This window comes from Xenopus laevis, chromosome 5S, assembly GCF_017654675.1.
Source record: "Xenopus laevis strain J_2021 chromosome 5S, Xenopus_laevis_v10.1, whole genome shotgun sequence".
Classification (NCBI taxonomy): Eukaryota; Metazoa; Chordata; class Amphibia; order Anura; family Pipidae; genus Xenopus; species Xenopus laevis.
Window position 1 is genome coordinate 28,473,778 of NC_054380.1, and position 25,258 is coordinate 28,499,035.

Here is a 25,258-nt window from a genome sequence, read left to right on the forward strand (position 1 = left end):
AGTATGTGAGTGTATAGCAGTATGTGAGTATGTGAGTGTATAGCAGTATGTGAGTGTATAGCAGTATGTGAGTGTATAGCAGTATGTGAGTGTATAGCAGTATGTGAGTATGTGAGTGTATAGCAGTATGTGAGTATGCAGGTCCGGACTGAGAATTAAAATAGGCCCTGGCATTTCAGGTACACAGAGGCCCAATCAGCCCACATAGAGGCCCAAATAGCCCCCACCAGCCCACTAAATACTGACTTTCTATGGGAGCTTATAGCAGCCCCTCTGGCATTTGCCAGAACCCACAGATTGCCAGTCCGGGCCTGCGTATGTGAGTGTATAGCAGTATGAGAGTGTATAGCAGTATGTGAGTGTATAGCAGTATGTGAGTGTATAGCAGTATGAGAGTGTATAGCAGTATGAGAGTGTATAGCAGTATGTGAGTGTATAGCAGTATGTGAGTGTATAGCAGTATGTGAGTGTATAGCAGTATGTGAGTGTATAGCAGTATGTGAGTATGTGAGTGTATAGCAGTATGTGAGTATGTGAGTGTATAGCAGTATGTGAGTATGTGAGTGTATAGCAGTATGTGAGTATATGAATGTATTGCAGTGACAGTGGCAGACAAATAGAGACATACTTACTTCTGCTGCAGGGCCACTTTCCTCCTGAGGGGGACAAGCTGGGGCCCATTCCAGCCTACAGTGCAGATGACTCTTTGGGTGCAACCTATACCCAGCCTATCTATGTTCTATGCAATACTGGTCAATAATCAATTATCTAGTGCTTGCATTGATCTTTCTACTGTCTCCTTCCATGGATTCCAATGGGAAATTTCCACCTCATCTAGAAATGCCTCTGCTGATAGAAGTCGCAGGGGTTGCTGTTGGTAAAAGTCTGACCTTGCAGGAGTTGCACAAAGTGGTGCGTTTGGAAGGATTGTGGTTGCCATCAGGACACGGGGAATCTTGACTCAATTACCTTTGAAACAAGTGAATGGCCATTGTTTGCTGGATTCCTGTTGCTCCTCCCAGGTCTCCCCACTCCCTCCCACTTTGGGTGCCTGTTGTAAACCTGGCGACAGGCTAAATGAACCCGAGATAAGAGAGCTGAGGGCTCGCCTACTTCTCCAAGGCGATCAATCGCATCTCAGGCGTCCTCCAAGCGCTCTCTTACGTCTCCCTCCAGCAGGAGAGAGAACTGACACTACACTGGGGCTGATCAGTTCATCAGCTTTTTTTACCTGCCTTGGTCGCTGAACCATGTCGTTGAGCCCAAAGCATACTACACCCTTCTCAGTGACTGACATCTTGAGTCCCATTGAAGAGACCTACAAAAAATTTGGTGCCATGGAAAGCGCTGGAAACCTGAGCAGCCCCTTGGGAGGCTACAGACAGACACACGTCTCCCAGACTGGCATGCAACAGCACAGCATGGGCCACAATGTCACCACCACCACCTACCACATGCCACACACTGTCACCCAGTTCTCACATGGCACAATGAGTGGCTACTGCAATGGGGGCATTGGCAACATGGGAGACATCCCTTCCTATCAAGACTCCATGAGAAATAGCGCAGCAACAGGCTGGTATGGAGCCAACACAGATCCCAGATACTCAACAAGTAAGTTGACTTTGTGTTTTTATTTATATCATTGATTTGTCATATGAATAAACAAGTAGAGTTCATCTTGCCTCCCCTGCACTTGGTATGGCTCATGGGTCCATGTCCAGCAGTAATGTAGCTTCAATGAAATATTGAGGTTGAGTCTTCATGTGCCAACATGCTAATTGCATTTGTGTCAGTTTCTAGATTCATGGGACCGTCTACAGGGATGAACATGGCAGGCATGGGCACTTTGCAGGGCATAGCAGAAGCTGCCAAGTCTATGACTCCTCTCCATGCTGCTCCCAGAAGGAAAAGGAGAGTGCTCTTCTCTCAAGCGCAAGTTTATGAGTTGGAGAGGAGGTTCAAGCAGCAGAAGTATCTGTCAGCCCCCGAGAGAGAACACCTGGCCAGCATGATCCACCTCACTCCTACCCAGGTCAAGATCTGGTTCCAGAATCACAGGTACAAGATGAAGAGACAAGCCAAGGACAAGGTCACTCAACAGCTACAACAGGACAACAATTTGTGTCAACAGCAATCCCCCCGTAGAGTTGCTGTGCCAGTCTTGGTGAAAGATGGCAAGCCTTGTCAGAACAGTTCCAACACCTCAACAACCAACCAGCAACAGAGTGGAGCCACTGGTGGGTTGTCTTCTTCTAATGCCGTCCATCAGCACCAGAACCAACAGGTTAGCTCCTTAAGTCAAGCTTCAGAATTAGAAGAAATGTCACCTAGTCCACAGTCACTTCACAGTCAGGTTGCCAGTATGGCACAGATAGACACCTCAGCTGTAGACTACAGCAATGGGATGGTCAACCCTGGCATGCTTTACGGCAGAACGTGGTAAGGGGAGAATAAAACTCCATGTACAGGTGAGGGACAGCAGATATATACCCTATGGTCTTTTGTTTTCAGGCATTATTAGTAAGGGGATGGTGCACCCCCACTGGTTTACAAGACTGCCTATAATGACAGTGATGGATGGCTTGAAGCACCTACAATACACCTACAGAGAACTAATGGTGGAACTGCTGGTGAATGTTGGTGTTTTTGGGTGCCCACCTGCACTTGCCAGATTTTACTGTTTCGGCGGAGGACCCTCCTATCAAAGACACGTTTTTAGCGAAATCTGGGCAAGGAAATCCGTTTTCTATATTTTTGTTTGTTTGGGGATATGCCTAAAAATAACCTGGCAAAGTCCGGTTTAAGTGGATTGACCCCAATTTACCTTGTTGTCTGTGTTAAATGATTATTGGGTTTTTTTTAATGAAAAAATGAATTGTGTTTTCCATGCAGTTTTTTTTGTAGAATTTATTTTCTTCAGAATTCGATTTGGGTGAAGTGTAATAAAAAATATTCACAAAGAAAAAGCTTTAAATCAGCTCCTACAATCTGTGTTTCTCGATCATTTATAGAAATCAAAGAGACTATATTACCTGGATATCAAACTTCATTTTTTATATTTTTTATTAATTTTATTTTTTAGCTTGATTTTCTTTTCTTTATATTATTGTAACTAAATATAAAATATATTCCATAACTATTCGGGTTTGTGAGAGAAAGCCAGATGGATATTAGACCCTAATAAGGGCGTTTAGAAAATCATATTTTTAGTTTTTGCAAAAACAGACCCATGAGCAAACAACAAAAACAGATTTGGAAAACGACAGTTTTTTTTAAAGTATTTATTTCATTTTTTAATTTTTTCAATCAAATGTAAAGCTCAGTTTTGCGTGTTTCTGTATTAGAATGCTGCTGATAGCAAGTGTTTCAGGGCACAGGTTTTATTTGCCCTGGAAGATCATTTATTTATTTTAGATTTTCAAATATTAGATAAAGAGCCGGAAATAACGTGACAAACAGACTGATTGGGTGTTTACCTACAAACATACATTTTGCATTATATTTAAAAAAAAACTACCCTAATAGTTTATTTTGTTTTAACTTTTTATGCAAAGTTACTTTTATGTATTCTACAGCAAGATTTACAAGTCAACAGAAACGATTTTACATGAGAATTGAGTCGTTTTAGAATTATATGAAATATTTAGTGATGCCTTGGAGCGAGCCTCTGTTGTATTACATTAGAACTTGGATTCGATCAGTCATTTTATTAAGCGCAAATACAGGTCAATGTCGTTCATTAGATGCCCTGCTGTGTTTTCCCAGTGCAACATATCTTGAAATCCTATTTAAGCACCAGAAAAATGTATGTATGTATATATATATATATATATATATATATATATATATATATATATATATATTATAATTAAATATAAATTATAATTAAATATATATATATATAAATAAAAAAAATTATATATATATATATATATATATATATATATATATATATATATATATATATATATATATATATATATATATATATATATATATATAAAATAAAAAAACAACTCACTCTGGTGCACTCCAAACCAAGAGTGGCAACTACCTGGGTGCTGGTCCAAAATCAATGCATAGTACTACAAAAAAAACCGTACTCCTAGGATTTAATCAATGAAAAAATCAAAAAAAGTTTCGGCACCGATACTGGGGCCGTCATCAGGGACAGGAAGGTCCCAGTACCGGTGCCGAGTTAAGTCCCAGGAGTGCGGTTTTTTTTGTAGTACTATATATATATATATATATATATATATATCTCTATCTCTATCTCTATCTATATATATATATATATATATATATATATATATATATATATATATATATATATATATATATATATATATATAGTCACTTGTAGCTAGTGTTGTTAGGGAATACTTGCATTGGGCACAAGAAATATTGACCCCTTCCATGCCAGTGAGCAATAGAAAGGGATAATGAGTGGAAGAGCAGCTGACACAGTTGGGCTGTATGGGGTGCATATAGAACTATGGGATGTCTGTTGCTATAGAGCAAGGGACAGTGGAAATGTGCAATAAGCATACGAATGTGCAGACTGGGTGAAACTCATTAACTGAAGAGGCGGATAAGCGCTCCCAGAGAGCCAGGCACAAAATACTTGGCCTAAGAGGGACAAAGCCATCCCAGAGTTCACCAGGGTCCCAGAGACCCCGTTAATTCAGCCTAAAGACTAAAACAAAATATCACAGTGTCCAGGCGGCCACTTGTCACTTGTTTATCTCCCAATTCCAGCAAAATAGGGGAGGAATGGGGCCACAACTGGTGCTACTTCTTTAAAGGGGAACTATCAAAAAACTGAAAATTTGATATAAGCTTCAGCAATACTGAAATAAACTTTCTAAATACAATTAATTAAATATTCTGTACTTTTTCTTAAATACTCAAGTTTATCTTCACTATTCCTCATTCAGCATCTGTTTCGCTTCATTTTGTCTTCATTCAGCAGTTGGGTGTCAGATAGTCATTGACAGTTAGAGCCAATATCTCTTATAGGGGGGGGCTCCTTTTGGCTAGAAGATGTATTAGAGCTCACTCTATTAAAATCACCAGACATCATGTCTCTCTACATGCAGAATTTGTGCAAAAAGTAGTTATTTTGTTGGATTTTGTTTGTACGGTTATCAGTTGTTTGAGTGACCTACATCTGCTAGGAAAGGAAGCCCCCCCCCCCCCCATAAGATATATTGGATTTAACTGTCAATGAATATCTGACAGATGCTGAGAGAGGAATAGTGAATATTTCAGAAACAATGCAGAATATTTAATTAATTGTATTAGAAAGTTTCTCAATTTAGTATGCGAAGTCTTATATTAAATTTTCATTTTCGCAATAGTTCCTCTATGTTTTTTCTACTCCCCCCCCCCCCCTTTTAATGTCAATTTACACGTTTAACAGATACATTTTCTCTCGGTAGTTTTTGCTCCATGGCAGCTGTGTGCAAGTAGCAGGGATTCCCTCCCAATGGGTTTACTTGATACAAAAATAAGAAGCAGCTCCTCCAGTACAAGTCACTAATAGCTTTCAGTTACATTGGGATATACCTGTAGCTCTAGAGCGCTATATTAACGCTATAATAGAACACGGCGCTTTGCCTCCGCCTGTTCTAAGGTACTTACTGCAAAAGGGCAAGTAACAGAAGTGACTTGAGATATTTCTTTGAACTAGCGCAAATCTAATAAAATGTGTCCTGTCCAGACATTGAGTAAATGGGCCTGGTGCTGTGATAGATAGACAGACAGATGATAGACAGACAAATAGATAGATAGATAGATAGATAGATAGATAGATAGATAGATAGATAGATAGATAGATAGATAGATAGATAGATAGATAGATAGATAGATTAGATAGATAGATAGATACAGACAGACAGACAAATGATAGACAGATAGATGATAGACAGACATATAGATAGATAGATAGATAGATAGATAGATAGATAGATAGATAGATAGATGATAGACAGACAGATGATGACAGATAGACAGATTGAGAGACAGATAGAGAGACAGACAGACAGATAGATAGAGAGAAAGATAGATGGTAGATAGATATTGTAGAACATGGCAGAAACGTTGGCTTGGGTCCATTATTTATGGAGAAACAGCCTATATTGAGAAAGCATAATGTTTTAACGTATTTCTAATTTCATTAGATAATTTCCCCAGGAGCAGTAAAACGTGGGCTCAGAAGTGCTGCTCACCCTGAAAGTTTGAAAGAATGAGTAACTACAGATAAAGCACAGGGCAGCAGCGATATTGCGCGTTTAGCAAAAGAAGTGAATGAAAATAACGCCGCGCTTTTAAGTCAGCTGTGAATGTCCCGAAGATCGCGCGATTCCTACAAAGTGGATCCGTAGTCTAGGCGTCTGATCGTTTTTTAGGGGCTGTCATTACCTTGACCTCACTAAGCAACCATTGTTTCGAGCCCGCCTGCAACTCGGTTTTCCCCACTGAGACTGGCGCAACATCTTATTATCCCGCGCCGCGTGTCGATAGCGCTTAGATATCAACACAGAAATCATGCTCAGAGTTGCTTTAAAGCGGACACACTACAAAATATTGTTTTTCTATACCAAAATCCCATGAGTAAAATCGCCATCTATAATAATTTAAATAGGAATGCTAAAATCCAATGCAATTCCTAAAGTCCCAGACGAGCTGTTCTATTGGAACTGACAGTGGAGCTCTATAGACTTTTGGGGCCAATTTGCTGCTCACAATCTCAGCCACTTTCTCTGAAATAACTCAAAATGCACTAAAAAAAAAAAAATACTATTGTCCTTCTATTCACTACACCTAAACATATTAACACTAAAACAACAATGCAGGTTCAGAGTTTTCATTATAAAGGTGTAATGTATTATAATTAGGGATGTAGCGAACGTCGGAAAAAAAGTTCGCGAACATATTCGCGAACTTGCGCAAAAACGCGATTGGTTTTTTTTGACTCAACGTATATGGCAAAAAATGACTATTTTCAGCATTTATATGGCATATTTTTTCTGGCCTCTGTGCTTCAGTTGCTGCGGCCAAAAAAACTGGGCAAACAATGCCTACAAGGTCAACGTCGTTGACCTTGTAGGCATTGTTTGCCCAGTTTTTTTGGCCGCAGCCACTGAAGCACAGAGGCCAGAAAAAATATGCCATATAAATGCTGAAAATAGTCATTTTTTTGGTCGCAGCCACTGAAGCACAGTTGCCAGAAAAATTATGCCATATAAATGCTGAAAATATGCATTTTTTTGGTTGCAGCCACTGAAGCACAGAGGCCAGAAAAATTATGCCATATAAATGCTGAAAATATGCATTTTTTTTGGTTGCAGCCACTGAAGCACAGAGGCCAGAAAAATTATGCCATATAAATGCTGAAAATATGCATTTTTTTGGTTGCAGCCACTGAAGCACAGAGGCCAGAAAAATTATGCCATATAAATGCTGAAAATATAAATTTTTTTGGTTGCAGCCACTGAAGCACAGAGGCCAGAAAAATTATGCCATATAAATGCTGAAAATATGCATTTTTTTGGTTGCAGCCACTGAAGCACAGAGGCCAGAAAAATTATGCCATATAAATGCAGAAAATATGCATTTTTTTGGACGCAGCCACTGAAGCACAGTTGCCAGAAAAAAATATGCCATATAAATGCTGAAAATAGTCATTTTTTGCCATACGTTGACCTTGTAGACATTGTTTGCCCAGTTTTTTTGGTTGCAGCCACTGAAGCACAGAGGCCAGAAAAAATTAAACCAGTAGGGTTTGCACCCTAGTTTGTAACGGTGGCGGAGGGAGGAGGAGGACGCTAAAGGACAGCTGTGTGTGGAGTCATGAGGCTTGAAGAGAAGGACAGCTGCATAGAAGTCAGAACAAGTCTTCCGGCGTGCAGTAACCCTCCGAGATCCACCCCTCATTCATTTTAATAAAGGTCAGGTAATCGACACTTTTGTGACCTAGGCGAGTTCTCTTCTCAGTTACAATCCCTCCTGCTGCACTGAAGGTCCTTTCTGAGAGCACACTTGAGGCTGGGCAAGACAAGAGGTTCATGGCAAATTGTGACAGCTCTGGCCACAGATCAAGCCTGCGCACCCAGTAGTCCAGGGGTTCATCGCTCCTCAGAGTGTCGATATCTGCAGTTAATGCCAGGTAGTCCGCTACCTGCCGGTCGAGGCGTTCTTTGAGGGTGGATCCAGAAGGGTTGTGGCGCTGCCTTGGACAGAAAAACATTTGCATGTCTGACGTTACAGACTGGCCAAAGGGCTTTGTCCTTGCAGGTGTGCTCGTGGCAGGATTACTGGCACCTCTGCCCCTGGAATGTTGATGAGTTCCTGAAGTGACATCACCCTTAAAAGCATTGTACAACATGTTTTGCAGGCTGGTTTGTAAATGCCGCATCTTTTCGGACTTGTGGTATGTTGGTAACATTTCTGACACTTTATGCTTGTACCGAGGGTCTAGTAGCGTTGCGACCCAGTACAGGTCCTTCTCCTTAAGCCTCTTGATACGGGGGTCCTTCAACAGGCATGACAGCATGAAAGACCCCATTCTCACAAGGTTGGATGCAGAGCTATCCATCTCCGCTTCCTCATTATCAAGGACTGCATCATCCACGGTCTCCTCCCCCCAGCCACGTACAAGACCAGGGGTCCCCAAAAGGTCACCACTAGCCCCCTGGGAAGCCTGCTCCTGTTGGTCCTCCTCCTCCACAAAGCCACCTTCCTCCTCTGACTCCACTTCTGGAACCTCACCCTGCGTTGCAGCAGGTGCCTGGGTTCGTTCTGGTGATTCCGACCAGAAATCGTGCGCTTCCAGCTCCTCGTCACGCTGGTCTACAGCCTCATCTGTCACTCGTCGCACGGCACGCTCCAGGAATAAAGCGAAGGGTATTAGGTCGCTGATGGTGCCTTCGGTGCGACTGACCATATTTGTCACCTCTTCAAAAGGTCGCATGAGCCTGCAGGCATCGCGCATAAGCACCCAGTAACGGGGGAAAAAAATCCCCAGCTGTGCAGATCCAGTCCTACCACCCAGTTCAAAAAGGTACTCGTTGACGGCCCTTTGTTGTTGCAGCAGACGTTCCAACATAAGGAGCGTTGAATTCCAGCGAGTCTGGCTGTCAGAAATCAAACGCCTGACTGGCATGTTGTAGCGCTGCTGAATGTCAGCAAGGCGTGCCATGGCTGTGTAGGAACGTCTGAAATGGGCCGACACCTTTCTGGACTGGGTGAGAACGTCCTGGAATCCTGGGTACTTGGAGACAAAACGTTGGACTATTAAATTTAACACATGTGCCATGCAGGGCACATGTGTTAAATTGCCTAGTCTCAACGCTGCCAACAGATTGCTTCCATTGTCACACACCACTTTTCCGATCTGCAGTTGGTGTGGGGTCAGCCACCGATCGGCCTGTGACTGCAGAGATGACAGGAGTACAGATCCGGTATGGTTTTTGCTTTCCAGGCACGTCATCCCCAAGACAGCGTGACAACGGCGTACCTGGCACGTCGAATAGCCTAGGGGGAGCTGGGGGTGCACAGGTGTGGAGGAGGAGAAGGAGGACCCAGCAGCAGAGTAAGAAGAAGAAGAAGACGAGGTAGAGAGCGATGGAGGAGTAGAGGTGGTGGCAGAACCGCGTGCAATCCGTGGCGGTGACACCAACTCCACTGTTGTTGTTGAGCTACCCATTCCCTGCTTCCCAGCCATTACCAAGTTCACCCAGTGGGCAGTGTAGGTGACATACCTGCCCTGACCATGCTTGGAGGACCATGCGTCAGTAGTCATATGGACCTTTGGCCCAACACTAAGTGACAGAGATGCGGTAACTTGGCTCTGCACATGTTGGTACAGGTGTGGTATTCCCTTTTTAGAAAAAAAATTGCGGCTGGGTACCTTCCACTGCGGTGTCCCAATTGCTACAAATTTGCGGAAGGCCTCAGAGTCCACCAGCTGGTATGGTAAAAGCTGGCGGGCTAAGAGTGCAGACAAGCCAGCTGTCAGACGCCGGGCAAGGGGGTGACAGTCAGACATTGGCTTCTTACGCTCAAACATGGCCTTCACAGAAACTTGGCTGGTGGCAGATGACTGGGAATGGGAACAGGTGGTCAAGGTGGAAGGCGGAGTGGAGGGTGGTTCAGACGGGTCAAGGAGAGCAGAGGTAGAGCAGTAAGATGCTGGACCAGAAGGAGTGTGGCTTTTAGTTTGCCTGTTGCCTTTGAGGTGTTGCTCCCAAAGTGCTTTGTGCTTGCCGCTCATGTGCCTTCGCATAGAAGTTGTACCTATGTGGCTGTTGGGCTTACCAAGGCTCAGTTTCTGACTGCACTCATTGCAAATTACAATGCTTTTGTCAGAGGCACACACATTAAAAAAATCCCACACTGCTGACTTTTTGGAAGTGTGCGATCTGGCGGTAACAGTAGAAGTTGGCGGCATTGGCGGCAATGGCGGGTGCGTTGGCCGGCTGAACACAGGTGCCGATACATGTTGTTGCCCTACTGATCCCTGCGGGCTGTCCTCCCTGCTTCTTCTAAGTCTTATTCTCCTACTGCCTCTCTGACTCTCCGTCTCTCCATCTGAACTACCCTCCTCTTGCTCTCTTCTACTAGGCACCCACAAAACATCAATCTCCTCATCATCATTCTCCTCAGATGCATCAATTTCTTCTGACACATCACAGAAGGAAGCAGCAGCGGGGACCTCCTCCTCATCACTCATTATGTCCATCTCTGTCGTGTTCTCTGCCAGAATTAAATCTGGTGTAAGGTCCTCATCTCCTTCATCTTCTTCTGGCAATAATGGTTGCGCATTACTCAGTTCAAGAAACTCATGGGAAAATAACTCCTCTGACCCCAGTGAAGAAGGGGCACCGGTGGTGGAGGAAGTGTTACGTGGGGTGGCCATAGCAGTGGAGGATGAGGAGGATGTTGTGGTAAAGTTAGAAACGGTAGAGGATGGGGTGTGCTGTGTAAGCCAGTCAACTACCTCTTCAGCATTTTGGGAGTTCAGGGTCATTGGCTTTTTAAAACTGGGCAATTTGCTAGGGCCACAGGATTGCATAGCAGCACGGCCCCTAGCACGGCCTCTGCGTGGCGGCCTGCCTTTGCCTGGCATTATTTTTTAAAAAACAACAACAACAACAAAAACTCAGTTGGTTTTTCTGGAAACGATAATACACACAGCTAGATGGCGGGTTGAAGAAAACAGTGTGCAAATAATGCCTACAAGGTCAACGTATACACTACTACAGCGGTGGATACGGATTACGTAAAATATATTATGGCTGCTTGAAAAAAGTCACTCCGGTGTTTTTTCTGGAGACGGTAATATTATGGATATTTAGACAGAATGTGAACAAGGTCACACAGCTAGATGGCAGGTTGAAGAAAACAGTGTGCAAATAATGCCTACAAGGTCAACGTATACACTACTACAGCGGTGGATACGGATTACGTAAAATATATTATGGCTGCTTGAAAAAAGTCACTCCGGTGTTTTTTCTGGAGACGGTAATATTATGGATATTTAGACAGAATGTGAACAAGGTCACACAGCTAGATGGCGGGTTGAAGAAAACAGTGTGCAAATAATGCCTACAAGGTCAACGTATACACTACTACAGCGGTGGATACGGATTACGTAAAATATATTATGGCTGCTTGAAAAAAGTCACTCCGGTGTTTTTTCTGGAGACGGTAATATTATGGATATTTAGACAGAATGTGAACAAGGTCACACAGCTAGATGGCGGGTTGAAGAAAACACTGTGCAAATAATGCCTACAAGGTCAACGTATACACTACTACAGCGGTGGATACGGATTACGTAAAATATATTATGGCTGCTTGAAAAAAGTCACTCCGGTGTTTTTTCTGGAGACGGTAATATTATGGATATTTAGACAGAATGTGAACAAGGTCACACAGCTAGATGGCAGGTTGAAGAAAACAGTGTGCAAATAATGCCTACAAGGTCAACGTATACACTACTACAGCGGTGGATACGGATTACGTAAAATATATTATGGCTGCTTGAAAAAAGTCACTCCGGTGTTTTTTCTGGAGACGGTAATATTATGGATATTTAGACAGAATGTGAACAAGGTCACACAGCTAGATGGCGGGTTGAAGAAAACACTGTGCAAATAATGCCTACAAGGTCAACGTATACACTACTACAGCGGTGGATACGGATTACGTAAAATATATTATGGCTGCTTGAAAAAAGTCACTCCGGTGTTTTTTCTGGAGACGGTAATATTATGGATATTTAGACAGAATGTGAACAAGGTCACACAGCTAGATGGCGGGTTGAAGAAAACACTGTGCAAATAATGCCTACAAGGTCAACGTATACACTACTACAGCGGTGGATACGGATTACGTAAAATATATTATGGCTGCTTGAAAAAAGTCACTCCGGTGTTTTTTCTGGAGACGGTAATATTATGGATATTTAGACAGAATGTGAACAAGGTCACACAGCTAGATGGCGGGTTGAAGAAAACAGTGTGCAAATAATGCCTACAAGGTCAACGTATACACTACTACAGCGGTGGATACGGATTACGTAAAATATATTATGGCTGCTTGAAAAAAGTCACTCCGGTGTTTTTTCTGGAGACGGTAATATTATGGATATTTAGACAGAATGTGAACAAGGTCACACAGCTAGATGGCGGGTTGAAGAAAACACTGTGCAAATAATGCCTACAAGGTCAACGTATACACTACTACAGCGGTGGATACGGATTACGTAAAATATATTATGGCTGCTTGAAAAAAGTCACTCCGGTGTTTTTTCTGGAGACGGTAATATTATGGATATTTAGACAGAATGTGAACAAGGTCACACAGCTAGATGGCGGGTTGAAGAAAACACTGTGCAAATAATGCCTACAAGGTCAACGTATACACTACTACAGCGGTGGATACGGATTACGTAAAATATATTATGGCTGCTTGAAAAAAGTCACTCCGGTGTTTTTTCTGGAGACGGTAATATTATGGATATTTAGACAGAATGTGAACAAGGTCACACAGCTAGATGGCGGGTTGAAGAAAACACTGTGCAAATAATGCCTACAAGGTCAACGTATACACTACTACAGCGGTGGATACGGATTACGTAAAATATATTATGGCTGCTTGAAAAAAGTCACTCCGGTGTTTTTTCTGGAGACGGTAATATTATGGATATTTAGACAGAATGTGAACAAGGTCACACAGCTAGATGGCAGGTTGAAGAAAACAGTGTGCAAATAATACCTACAAGGTCAACGTATACACTACTACAGTGGTGGATACGGATTACGTAAAATATATTATGGCTGCTTGAAAAAAGTCACTCCGGTGTTTTTTCTGGAAACGGTAATATTATGGATATTTAGACAGAATGTGAACAAGGTCACACAGCTAGATGGCGGGTTGAAGAAAACAGTGTGCAAATAATGCCTACAGGGCAAATAATGCCTAAAAGGTCAACTTATACACTACTACAGCGGTAGTAAAATAAAAAAAAGTAAAATAAAAAAAAATGAATATTAAAAAAAAAAATTAAAGTTGGTGCTGCTGAACTACTAGGAGCAGCAGATTAGCACACCAGTCCCACTCCCCAACACTGCTAGACTAATAGCACTGGGCTCTTATAGTAGTAGTAGTAGTAGTAGTAAAACAACAAAAAAATAAATAAAAGCAGTCCTTACAAGGACTACTGTTATTGCAGCAGTCAGCAGATGAGATCAGAAGCAGGACAGCTGCCCACTGCAGCTACATACAGAGCACTGCAGTAGAAGGTAGATTACTAGCCAGCAAAGCTACCTAAGCTAAAATGTCCCTCAAACCCCTGCAGACTTCTGTCCCTCCAATAACAGAGCAGTATCAAAACGATTACTAGCCAGCAAACTTTCAACTGTCCCTGAAATCACTAACAGGCAGCAGCTCTCTCCCTACACTATCTCTTCAGCACACACAGGCAGAGTGAAAAAACGCTGCAGGGCTTCGGTTTTTATAGGGAAGGGGAGTGGTCCAGGGGAGAGCTTCCTGATTGGCTGCCATGTACCTGCTGGTCTGGGGTGAGAGGGCAAAAAAAAGCGCCAACAATGGCGAACCCAAAATGGCGAACGTCGCGCGACGTTCGCGAACTTCCGGCGAGCGCGAACACCCGATGTTCGCGCGAACAAGTTCGCCGGCGAACAGTTCGCGACATCTCTAATTATAATAAAGTGGCAGAGATCGGACTTCCCACTCACTTCTGTTTCCTCTGTCAGTGGTTAAGAGGAGAGATCAAGACTGTTACTGACCTCTAATAAAATAAGATTTTATATGTTTTATATATTTTATACAATACAATAGATTTAGGGAGTTGTCATTACAAATACTGGAGGAAAACATTAAAAAAGCTCATGATACCATAGTGAATTCATTTATATTTCTTCACTTGTAAGAGACATTAAAGAAGTAAGAAGTGTGGATTTATAGTGACTAGCTTTAAAGGGTGGTTCACCTTCAAACAACTAGTTGTTTTCTTATAGATCACCAGAAATAACAACTTTTTCCAATGACTTTCTATTTTCTATGTCTGACCGATTTTCTAATATTGAAGTGTAAAGTGTCATTTTCCACCTTCTGAAGCAGCTCTGGGAGGGGGTCACCGACCCTGTAAACTGTTCTAAATGGATACATTTAGTTGATACATTTCTTATCGTTGTCCCTGCTGAGCAGAATCTCTGGGTTTCATTAGAGGCAGCTGTTAGAATTGATACAATTGTTGCTAATACTCCAGAGATGCTGCTGAGAAATGTATCAACTCAATGTTGCAAAATTGTAACAGTTTAGAGTCTGCGCCTGAATTACTGAGCTTCCAGACAAACACCAGAGACAGGGAAATTAAACTTTAATCTTAGATTTTGAATATATGTTAAAAAATGGAAAGTAATTGAAAAAAGTCTATTTCTGGGGAACAATCTAAAAACATCTGAACTGAAAAAAAGTGTTTGGAAGGTGAACAACTCCTTTAAGGTACAAATCTGCTTATTAATAGGAGATGCAGGGTTTGACCATTATTTTCTGATAGTAATCCCATGTCTATAAAGGGATTGTGAGAGTTGGGGTAGAGTGCTAGCCCTTGCTGCCAGTGTCCCATGGCATGGAGCTTTTAGGTAGTGGGAGCTTTTAGGTAGTGAGAGCTTTTAGGTAGTGAGAGCTTGTATACCTTTACATTTCAAGAAAACACTGAGCCAAAAGTAAAAGACAAACTCTGATCCTGATTGTTGCAACAAGGTTGAGGACCACCAAGACTTGCATCCTATAACATACTAACAGTTAATGTAAAGGTGCATTTTAGCATCTCCCCAATATGATAAACAAGTGGTTCCCCATTGTATTAACTTTTACTGTGTTATAGAATGATCAGTGCTAAGCAATGTTTCAACTGTCTTCATTGTTTATTTTTTTTTTAGTTTTAGAATTATTTTCCTTCTTCTTTCCAGTTTTCAAATGTGGGTCACTGACCCCAATAAAATAAAAATGCTCTGTAAGGCTACAAGTGTCTACGGTCTCTTTAAAAATTCGACTTCGACCATTCGCCATCTAAAACCTGCCGAATTGCTGTTTTAGCCTATGGGGGACCTCCTAGAACCTATTTGGAGTCAAAGTTATTGCTGGTTTTATTACTCATCTTTCTATTCAGGCCTCTCCAATTCATATTCCAGTCTCTTATTCAAATCAATGTATGGTTGCTATGTTAATTTGGACCCTAGCAACCAGATTGCTGAAATGGCAAACTGGAGAGCTGCTGAATAAAAAGATAAATAACAAAAAACACAAATAAAACACAAATAATAAAAAAATGAAAACCAACTGCAAATTGTCACAGAATATCACTCTTTACATCATACTAAAAGTTAATTTGAAGGTGAACAACACCTGTAAGGGATTATTTAGAAAATGTTATAAATTTGATGCCCCCCAAAAAGTGCCAAAAAATAGCGAAAAAAAATAACTTTTCACTTCATGTTTATTCCATATGTGCACAGTGACCCCCATTTGAAAGCTGGAAAGTGTCGTATGAAGACAAATAATAAAAAAAAAAGCGAAAGATCAATTGAAAAGTTGCTTAGAATTAGCTATGCTGACTTACTAAAAGTTAATGTAAAAAGGAACCTTTAACTACAGATCTCAGCAGACCTCATTGAGCCCTGCAAAGGTCCCCTAATGTATGGTTTCCCTGCACTGGTAAACCTGCATTAGAAACACTACTATAGTTTATATAAACAAGCTGATGTGTAGCCATGGGGACAGCCATTCAAGCACAGGATACACAGGAGATAACAGATAAGTACTACTATAGTTTATATAAACAAGCTGCTGTGTAGCCATGGGGACAGTCACTCAAGGCTCAGGTTACATAGCTGATCTGTTATCTATCTGTAACTGCACATTTCTACTTTTTAAGATTTTCAGCTTAAATGGCCACCCCCATGGCTACAAAGCATATATACTATAGTATTCGTTCTAAAGCAAACACATATATTTTACTAATACAGGGCAACAGTGCATTCTATTTTAATTGTTTAAAAATGCTTTTATATTTTGGCATTACCTTTAAGTTTCTGTATAGAGAGCTTGTATGGGGCACTTGCATCACAAATAGAGCTGCAACTGTTCCTGTCCCAGCTGATCCTCACGTGTAGCAAATAGTGAATTCTGCATCCCAGCAAAAAAAACAACCTTAAAGGTCTCTACTTCTTACACAGAAAAGTGATGGCTTGAACGACCAACGGCTTATCCAAATGGATTGGAATAAGTGTCAAATTATTTTAAATAAGTCACTGTCTAAATGTTCCCCTGCACAAGCGCATTTTTATTTTCACAAAAAGAGCACTGATTTGGGGATTTTTTTTTTTTACTCAGATTTGGTGCAATGCAAGTCTCTCAAATTAAAATATGGATACAGGTCAGGATCTGGTCAAATTCATTTGTGGAGAATTTGGTACTTGGCCATCTGCACTAGTCCCTCCCTCTTCAGTGTTGCCCATAGGGAAGATCTTGATATTTAACTTGAGAGACCATGGGGCTAATTCACTAAAGGGCAATTTTTCACCAGCGAACGATCTACCACACTTTGTGCCCCTTCGCCAGATGAAAATTTGCTATCGCTACCAAGTTGCGTCTGTGTAGCCACACACTGATGAAGTTTTGCTAATGTTAATTCGTCAGTGGGAGCATTTCATCATGATCTTTCGCTAGCGTTCATTTCTGCCTAGCAAAAATTTGTTAGTAATCTTATGTTTAGGTCAATTTGAATAGGGCGGGTACATATAGGTCATGTATATGTCTTTATTAGTGATGTTGGTGCAAATGCTTGAAGTGGCCACTTCTGTCCAAATGTCGAAGGAAGCAAAATATAGACAAAAGAGATCATCTAATTCCCTAGACATGAGCCCACCCTAAAACAAATGTGGCATGGCATGGTTGGGGAAAAAAATGTTAACACAAAAATCTTTAATAGATAGGACTTTTGTAGGCAATCACGCTTTAAAAAATGAAAAAACGCCGGCGTTTAGAACTTTTATGACTTTCCGGCATCGGCGTAAGAACTCCAGGCCGGGCCCCCCCGCCAAAAATCTAGAAGGGGCCCGGCCCGACTGGAGGAACCAGTTTCCCGGCTGTCCCCTCCCGCACGCAACTACGGACCGCCCCTCCATCAACAAAAAAGCTTTGAAGGGGCCTGGCCCCAATGCAGGAAGCCAACATTTTTGAAGGGGCCCAGCACCTACTGCAGGAAGCAGTATCCTCGGCTCTGCTGTCTGCAACAACTCCGGGCTGCTCCTACCCTGGCGAAAAACCTTTTAAGGGGCCCACAACAACTGCAGAGAGCAGCTTCCTGGCTCTCCCCTCCCACCCGCTAACAACTCCGGGCAGCCCCAACCGTGAAAAATCTTTGCAGGGGCTGGCACCCACTGCAGACAACAGCTTCCCGACTACCCCCTCCCGCTCAAGTGCATGTGCACCTTCCATCACAGATAGAAGCTGACCCCAAAGTCTGGGCCCCCCTGCGATTGCGGGGTCTGTTTCCTCCATAGTTACGCCATTGCTTTCCGGCATACAGGATATGATGTCACTGACATAAGATTGAGGAGGATGTTGCTTCATCTTATCAGTTTGTCAGGTCTAAGGTGGCGAAGAAAACTTCTGTAAAATTCGCAATTTAGAGAATTTGCTGATTAACAACCGTTCGCCTGGGCGAAAATTCACCTGGCTATAGGGAGAGAAACTACGCTAGTGATGGTCTCTTTCTCTAGCGAATTGTCAATGCCTGCTATTAAATTGGCGATGTCCCTGCTGATGGGATTTCTGGAGAAATTTTCCCTAGCGACGGCCACTTCACCCTTTAGTAAATCTGCCCCATGTGTCTCTTGCTAGTGAGATAAAGCACAAGTGAACACCATGCCTTTCATACATGGCATATCTGCAGATACTTGTATATTAAAAGTGCCCATCTATAACACTTCAGTTGTTTTTCTTCATTTTCTTTGGAGCAAATATATACACAAGAATTACTGTATGTTGGCAATCCCCTAAAGCTGGCTATACACATTGAGATCTGCTGATCCAACAAAGTTTCCAAAGTAGTAAATAATTGCACCACATCATGACCATGGATCACACAGTGGGCTTAGAGAGATTGCAGGATAAACCAGCCAGATATTTGTCAGGCAGACACAATAAGCCGCTGACTAGTTCTGGAGGGACCAAGCAGAGAGCTTTTATAGTCCCATGTATAGTTGCTTTAATGCTGAGAGACAGAGTCCCAAATACATGAGGTCCAGTATTCATAGTGTGGCAGTAGAACCAGAACCAGCAACAGGATAAACTGACTTATGCTTGAGATCAGTTTAAAGGAATTGTTCAGTGTAAAAATAAAACCTGGGTAAATAAGATAGGCTGTACAAAATAAAAAATGTTTCTGCTATAGTTAGTGGCCCCCACTTAAGTCACTTATTGGTTTCTGCCTGATAACTAGTGATGGGCGAATAAATACGAATTTGCGGTGAATACACTTGTCGGAAAAGTCACTCACATCAAAACCGTTGTGCTTCAACATTATTCGGACGCCCATTGACTTTAATGCCGGCGTCAGAATTGAGGCGGTGGAGTCAAAATTCCCGTTTCGAGAATTTTTCACCGGAAATTCACAATTTTTTGGCAAAACGGGACAAATTCGCCCATCTCTACTGCTAACCAATCAGTGGAAACCAAGAGAGCTGCAAAGCAGGAAGTAGTGTTCTGGCTATTATGTTACACATCCAGTCACTCCAGCATTTATACATTACATTTTTGGCTAACTAACTCTATTGAAAACATTTTTTTTTTTTTTTATTTTGCACAGCCTATCCATTTACCTCATTTTTATTTTTACACTGAGTAATTCCTTTTAGGGAAAACTAAAGTTTAAAAATGCCATATTTTTTATGTACTGAACTTTAGGCATCAACCTAAAGTTTCAGCATCTCTAACTGTAATACTTCAGGCATACAAGCTTGCACATAGGAGCTAACCATCTTGGATTTTGTCAGAAGTCAGTGCAGTGCCATTGCACATGCTCAGTGGGTTCTGGGCAGGTGTTGAGAAGATATGTGTAGGGGTCGTTGCAATTAAAGTAGAAAAATAAGTTAGCCTAGTGATCGCCAACCAGTGGCTCGTGCTCAACATGTTGCTCAGCCAACTCATTTTATTTGAATGTGGCTTATAGGTGTAAAAAAATGAAAAATAATAAAAAAAAGATTGGACCCGTCATACAGCAAGGATGATTAAATTCTGATATGCGCTTAAGTAACTGAGAGCAGCACATAAAGATGACCGCAAAACATCTTCAGGGTCACTGCTAAAGGGATATGGTTTGCTTTGACCAGTAAAGAAGACCAAAACATATTTACAGTATTTCTTTCCTACTTCTTTTATGATCTTTGTTCTGTCTGGGTTGGACTTTATGGGAGATCTAGCATTAGTGACAGGACATTAGTTATTTCTTGTACAGTGCCAAATATAGGGCAAACATTTCCGTGGCTAAGGCAAAAGAACTAAATAATTTAGGAGTAAAATGCAAAAAATATTACACAGATCAATAAGCTAAAATATACTCAACTGTGAACCTAATCAGTTGTGTAGTTCCTGCAGTAAGGGGAATTAGTGTGAGCACAGCAGCCTGTTTATCATGGAATACACTCGTTTCTTTGCTTACTGAACTGTGCAAGAGATGCTGCAGCTGCTAAAAGGGGCAAAGTAATAGTTTATATCCTAAACGCAAGTCTATTTTTTTCTGTAAAGCAAGCAAACCATTAAAGGGATACGGTCATGAGAAAACATGTTTTTTTCCCAAAACACATCAGTTAATAGTGCTGCTCCAGCAGACTTCTGCACTGAAATCCATTTCTCAAAAGAGCAAACAGATTTTTTTTATATTCAATTTTGAAATCTGACATGGGGCTAGACATATTGTCAGTTTCCCAGCTGCCCCCAGTCATGTGACTTGTGCTCTGATAAACTTCTGATAAACTTCAGTCACTCTTTACTGCTGTGCTGTAAGTTGGAGTGATATCACACCCTTCCCCTCCCTTTCTCACTCAGCAGCCTAACAGAACAATGGGAAGGCAACCAGATAGCAGCTCCCTAACACAAGAACACAGTTCCCTGGTAGATCTAAGAACAACACTCAATAGTAAAAGCCAGAGAGACTGATTCAGTTAGATTAAGTAGGAGAAATAACAGCCTGCCAGAAAGTAGTTCCATCCTAAAGTGCTGGCACAAGTCACATGACTTGGGGCAGCTGTGAAAATGACTATGTCTAGCCCCATGTCAGATTTCAAAATTGAATATAAAAAAAAATCAGTTTGCTCTTTTGAGAAATGGATTTCAGTACAGAAGTCTACTGGAGCAGCACTATTAACTGATGTGTTTTGAAAAATACATGTTTTCCCATGACAGTATCCCTTTAACAATACATACTAATGTTATTTACCTTAAGACTAACCTCTGTGTAACTATAGAAGACGACGGGTACATTTTGCTCAGCAGTGACAACTCCACATTCTTTTCTAAATCATTACAATGGTTGCAATTTTTAAAAGCAGTTACTGCATAAAAGGCAACACAAATAATAAACACGCTGTGTATGCGGCTGGATTCTGCAAAACAGACAACAGAGCATGGTGGAATTTTAAGACCAATTTATAAAATGATTCCTAAAAATATTAAAAATCATAAAGATGCATTGTTTAAAAATATATACTGTCACATTATTTAGATCTTAAAAAGGCAAATCTTCTGTCCAAGTTGCCAGTCGCCAAACAGATTAAAAAAAATACAAATACAATGCTTGTATCACAAGATAAAATCCAGTTTCTAAAAAAGTCAAAATACTGTAGCCTATCACAATGACATCAGGAATGCAAAATAAGCACATACTGATATACAGAAGTATTATGGAGGGGAATTCTAAAAAAAAAAAAAAAAAGTCTCTATTCACAGGTCTTTTTGATTTTCCACGGAAAAAGGGAGCAAGGGCCCTGTTAAAAATCATTTAATTGCGGTGGTATCTTCCAGAAGGAGGTGGTGCCTGATAATTCCTTCCCTGGTTATATCCCTGAAAAAAAAAAAAAAGCACACAATTAGAAGTTTGTTTACGGAATTAAGTATGAACAACACACATGATGACATTCAGAGAAGCTGAAATGCTAACAATGCCCCTTATAACAAAGGATACCTAAATAATGTAGATTGGGAACATTGGTAAACACAACCCCGAAGAACAGCAGTAGTTTGTATGACATGCTTTAAATGCGTTCCTTCATTAACACACTGGCACTTAATATAGTGAATAGCTCTCCAAAACAGGTGCCGGAATGTACTTTAACTATTAGAGTTTTGTTACACAGATCCCAACGTCTTGATTACACAAAGCAACTACAGACGAACTACATGTTTGTGTCTGTTATTGGAATGAAGTTGTAATATTACACTATATTAAAGGGGTTGTTCACCTTAAAGTTAACTTTTAGAATGTTCTAAGCAACATTTCAATTGGCCTTCATTTTTTATAGTTTTTAAATTATTTGCATTTTTCTTCTCACTCAAGACCCCATCTAAAAAACAATTGCTCTGTAAGGCTACAAATTTGTTATTGCTACTTTTTTTTTTTTTATTACTCCCCTTTCTATTCAGGCCTCTCCTATTCATATTCCGGTCTCTTATTCTAATCAGTGTATGTTTGCTAGGGGAATTTGAACTTTAGCAACCAAAGTGCTGAAACTGGAGAGCTGCTGAATAAAAGGCTGAATAACTCAAAAACCACAAATAAAAAAAATGAAAACCAATTCATCACTCTCTACATCATACTAAAAGTTCATTTAATGGTGAACCACCCCTTTAGAGGGGTGGTTCACCTTTAAGGTAATGTTAGAACAGCCAATTCTAAGCAACTTTTCAATTGGTTTTCATTATTTTTTATAGTTTTATAGTGGTTTGCCTTTTTTTTCTGACTCTTTGCAGCTTTTAAATGGTAGTCGCGGACTCCCTTCTAAAATACAAATGCTCTATAAGGCTACAAATATATTGTTATTGTTACTTTTTATTACTAATCTTCTATTCAGGCCCCCTCCTATTCATATTCCAGTCTCGTATTCAAATTAATGCATGGTTGCTAGGGTAATTTGGACCCTAGTTACCAGATTGCTTAAGATGCAAATTGAAGAGCTGCTGAATAAAAAGCTAAATAACTGAAAAACCTTCAATAACAAAAAATGAAAACAATTGCAAATTGTCTCAGAATATCACTGTACATCATACTAAAAGTTCTCAAAGATGAACAACCCTTTAAGAAGCCATATTACAGTTACATAAAATGTATAATATACACTCCTGACCTCCTCCGAAGGCTATTCCTCACACATTAGAAACATTTTTTTTAACTTTTACAGAGTGGAAAATTGTTATTATTTACCTGCCGATTAGAGTCCCCACCATATCTCTGATAATAGTTACTTGGTCCTCTTTGCTGGTTCATAAAATCCGGATTTGGGTTCTGCATGGATCCAAAATTCCTGTTAAAAGTAGGATGAGACAATGAAGGCTTCTTTGGAATGTTGAGGTGCTTTAGAACATAATAAGGCAAGATGAAAGTGTGAAGGGGGCAAGAACATTACAAAGGACAGCTGTATGTGCACCAGATCTGAATTTGTTATATACAAAAACCAAGGGGAAGCAAAATTAAAAATCAAGCCACTAATTCTGCAGACAAAGTAACAATCGGCAGAGAAAAATAGATTGCAAATCTGCTGCAGCACACAGTAGGGTTTTCAGGAGAAAATACGTTATCCTAAGTGTAAACATATGCAACGGGGGAGAATGCTTTATTTTCTGTAAGTCCAGACTCTTTAGGCTCGCCATTCTTTCTAGTTAATTGCAGATTGCAAATGAATTCTTACAGCAAAGAATTTTGAATCTAGGGTAGGGGCCTTGTCTTGTTTTTTTTCCCATCCATTATTGTGTGCAATATGTAAGGGGGTCTGATCGGGAAGAAACCTTTTCAAGTTCTATTGATGCAGTTTTCAATTGACCGCGGTGACCTAGCAACATCAGCACTAATTGGCGTAGAGCGACATTGGATATACAGTTTATATGGGAACACAAATTCAACGACTATTATAATCTAGATTGCTGGCCCACATTACTAGCAGCAACAATTGTTTTAATTGACACAAAGCAGCAAATCAGTTTAAAGATCTAACCAAATACAGGCTTGCGGTAAATTACTTTCTAATTCAGGTGCAAGGATGTATGAAATGTGGATTTCTATGGTCAACCCACTTCTACATAATACAATGTGAGTATACAAGTGAATATATAACAATGCATTAGCCTAATAGATAGAACTAAACTATTATAAAATATTTCTACCTAAATGATACTAAATATAATAACCCTATAATTGTATTTTGTCTTAATGTGTGTGCATTGTGGAGATATATATTAATATAAAGATAGAGATTTTGATTGCAAGCCCTTGTGAGCATGGGCCTCTAATGCTACAGTTTAATTCTGTAAACCTTGGTTGTTAATTTAACATATTGTTAGGTACAGGTATAGGATCTGTTATCTGGAAACCCGTTATCCAGAAAGCTTCAATTAAGGAAAGGCCGTCTCCAATACACCCTATTTTATCTAAATAATGCAAATTCTAAAAAAAGATTTTCTTTTTCTGTGTAATCATAAAACAGTAGCTTGTATTTGATCCCAACTAAATAATATTTATTGGAAGCAGAACCAGCCTATTGGGTTTATTTAATGTTTACATGATTTTCTAGTAGACTTAGGGTAAGGGCAGATGCGAAGATTCGGGGGGAGATTAGTCGCCCGGTGACAAATCTCCTCTTCTTCGGGGCGACTAATCTCCCCGTACTGCCTTCCCGCCGGCTAGAATGTAAAAACTCGGAGCGCTTCGTTTTCTGAAGTCGTCTGAAGTTCGGGCGATTTTGGAACAAATCGCTCGGAGTTTACATGATTTTCTAGCAGACTTAGGGTAAGGGCAGACGTGAAGATTTGGGGAGATTAGTTGCCCAACGACTTCGGAAAAGGAAGCGCTCTGAGTTTAAACGATTTTCTAGTAGACTTAGGGAAAGGCCAGACGTGAAGATTCAGGGATATTAGTCGCCCGGCGACTTCGGAAAAAGAAGCTCTCCGTGTTTACATGATTTTCTACTCGGAGCGCTAAATTTTCCGAAGTCACCCGAACTTCAGGTGACTTCGGAAAATTTAGCGCTCCGAGTGCCATCCCGCAAGCGATGCCTTAAGGTATGAAGATCCAAATTACAGAAAGATTCGCTATGCAGAAAGAACTAGGTCCCGAGCATTTTGGAGAACAGGTCCTATACCTGTACTCTGTAATTTGCCAGGGCTACATAAATAATAATGGAAGTCCAGTAATGAAAACGATACCGAGATGCTGTCATAAGGTGCAGCTGATATTTTGTGGCAGTGTCTGTGCATTCCTTTTAATAAACAAGCTTAATTTATCAAACGAATGTCGAGTAACAATTCCACTTTAAATGAATAAAAAAAATACTATGGCAAAGGTAAAAGCCCTGAATGTTTTGCAGGATACACTTGCAATGTCACAGTTTGAATAAAAATATTAATTATAAACTTATTTATTTCTTAAAGGTTACATGTGAGCTAGGCA

The 25,258-nt window shown here is 40.7% G+C and overlaps 2 protein-coding genes across 3 annotated transcripts in view; one reads left to right on the top strand and one right to left on the bottom strand.

The window, feature by feature from the left end:
* The first annotated feature begins 1,129 nt into the window (after positions 1–1,129).
* nkx2-4.S (NK2 homeobox 4 S homeolog) lies at positions 1,130–2,969 on the top strand. The gene is given in 2 exon segments (NM_001096385.1): positions 1,130–1,614; positions 1,797–2,969. Coding segments are annotated over 2 exon segments (1,014 nt in total). The 5' UTR covers positions 1,130–1,250; the 3' UTR covers positions 2,447–2,969.
* An 18,264-nt stretch (positions 2,970–21,233) lies between these two features.
* The window catches only part of xrn2.S (5'-3' exoribonuclease 2 S homeolog), a 45,969-nt gene continuing 41,944 nt past the window's right edge, over positions 21,234–25,258 (bottom strand). For both annotated transcript variants that reach the window (XM_041563852.1, NM_001097942.1), the window contains 2 exon segments: positions 23,021–23,120; positions 21,234–21,664 (listed from right to left, as the gene is read on the bottom strand). In XM_041563852.1, the coding sequence (XP_041419786.1) occupies positions 21,602–21,664; positions 23,021–23,120 (163 nt within the window). In that variant the 3' untranslated portion in view covers positions 21,234–21,601.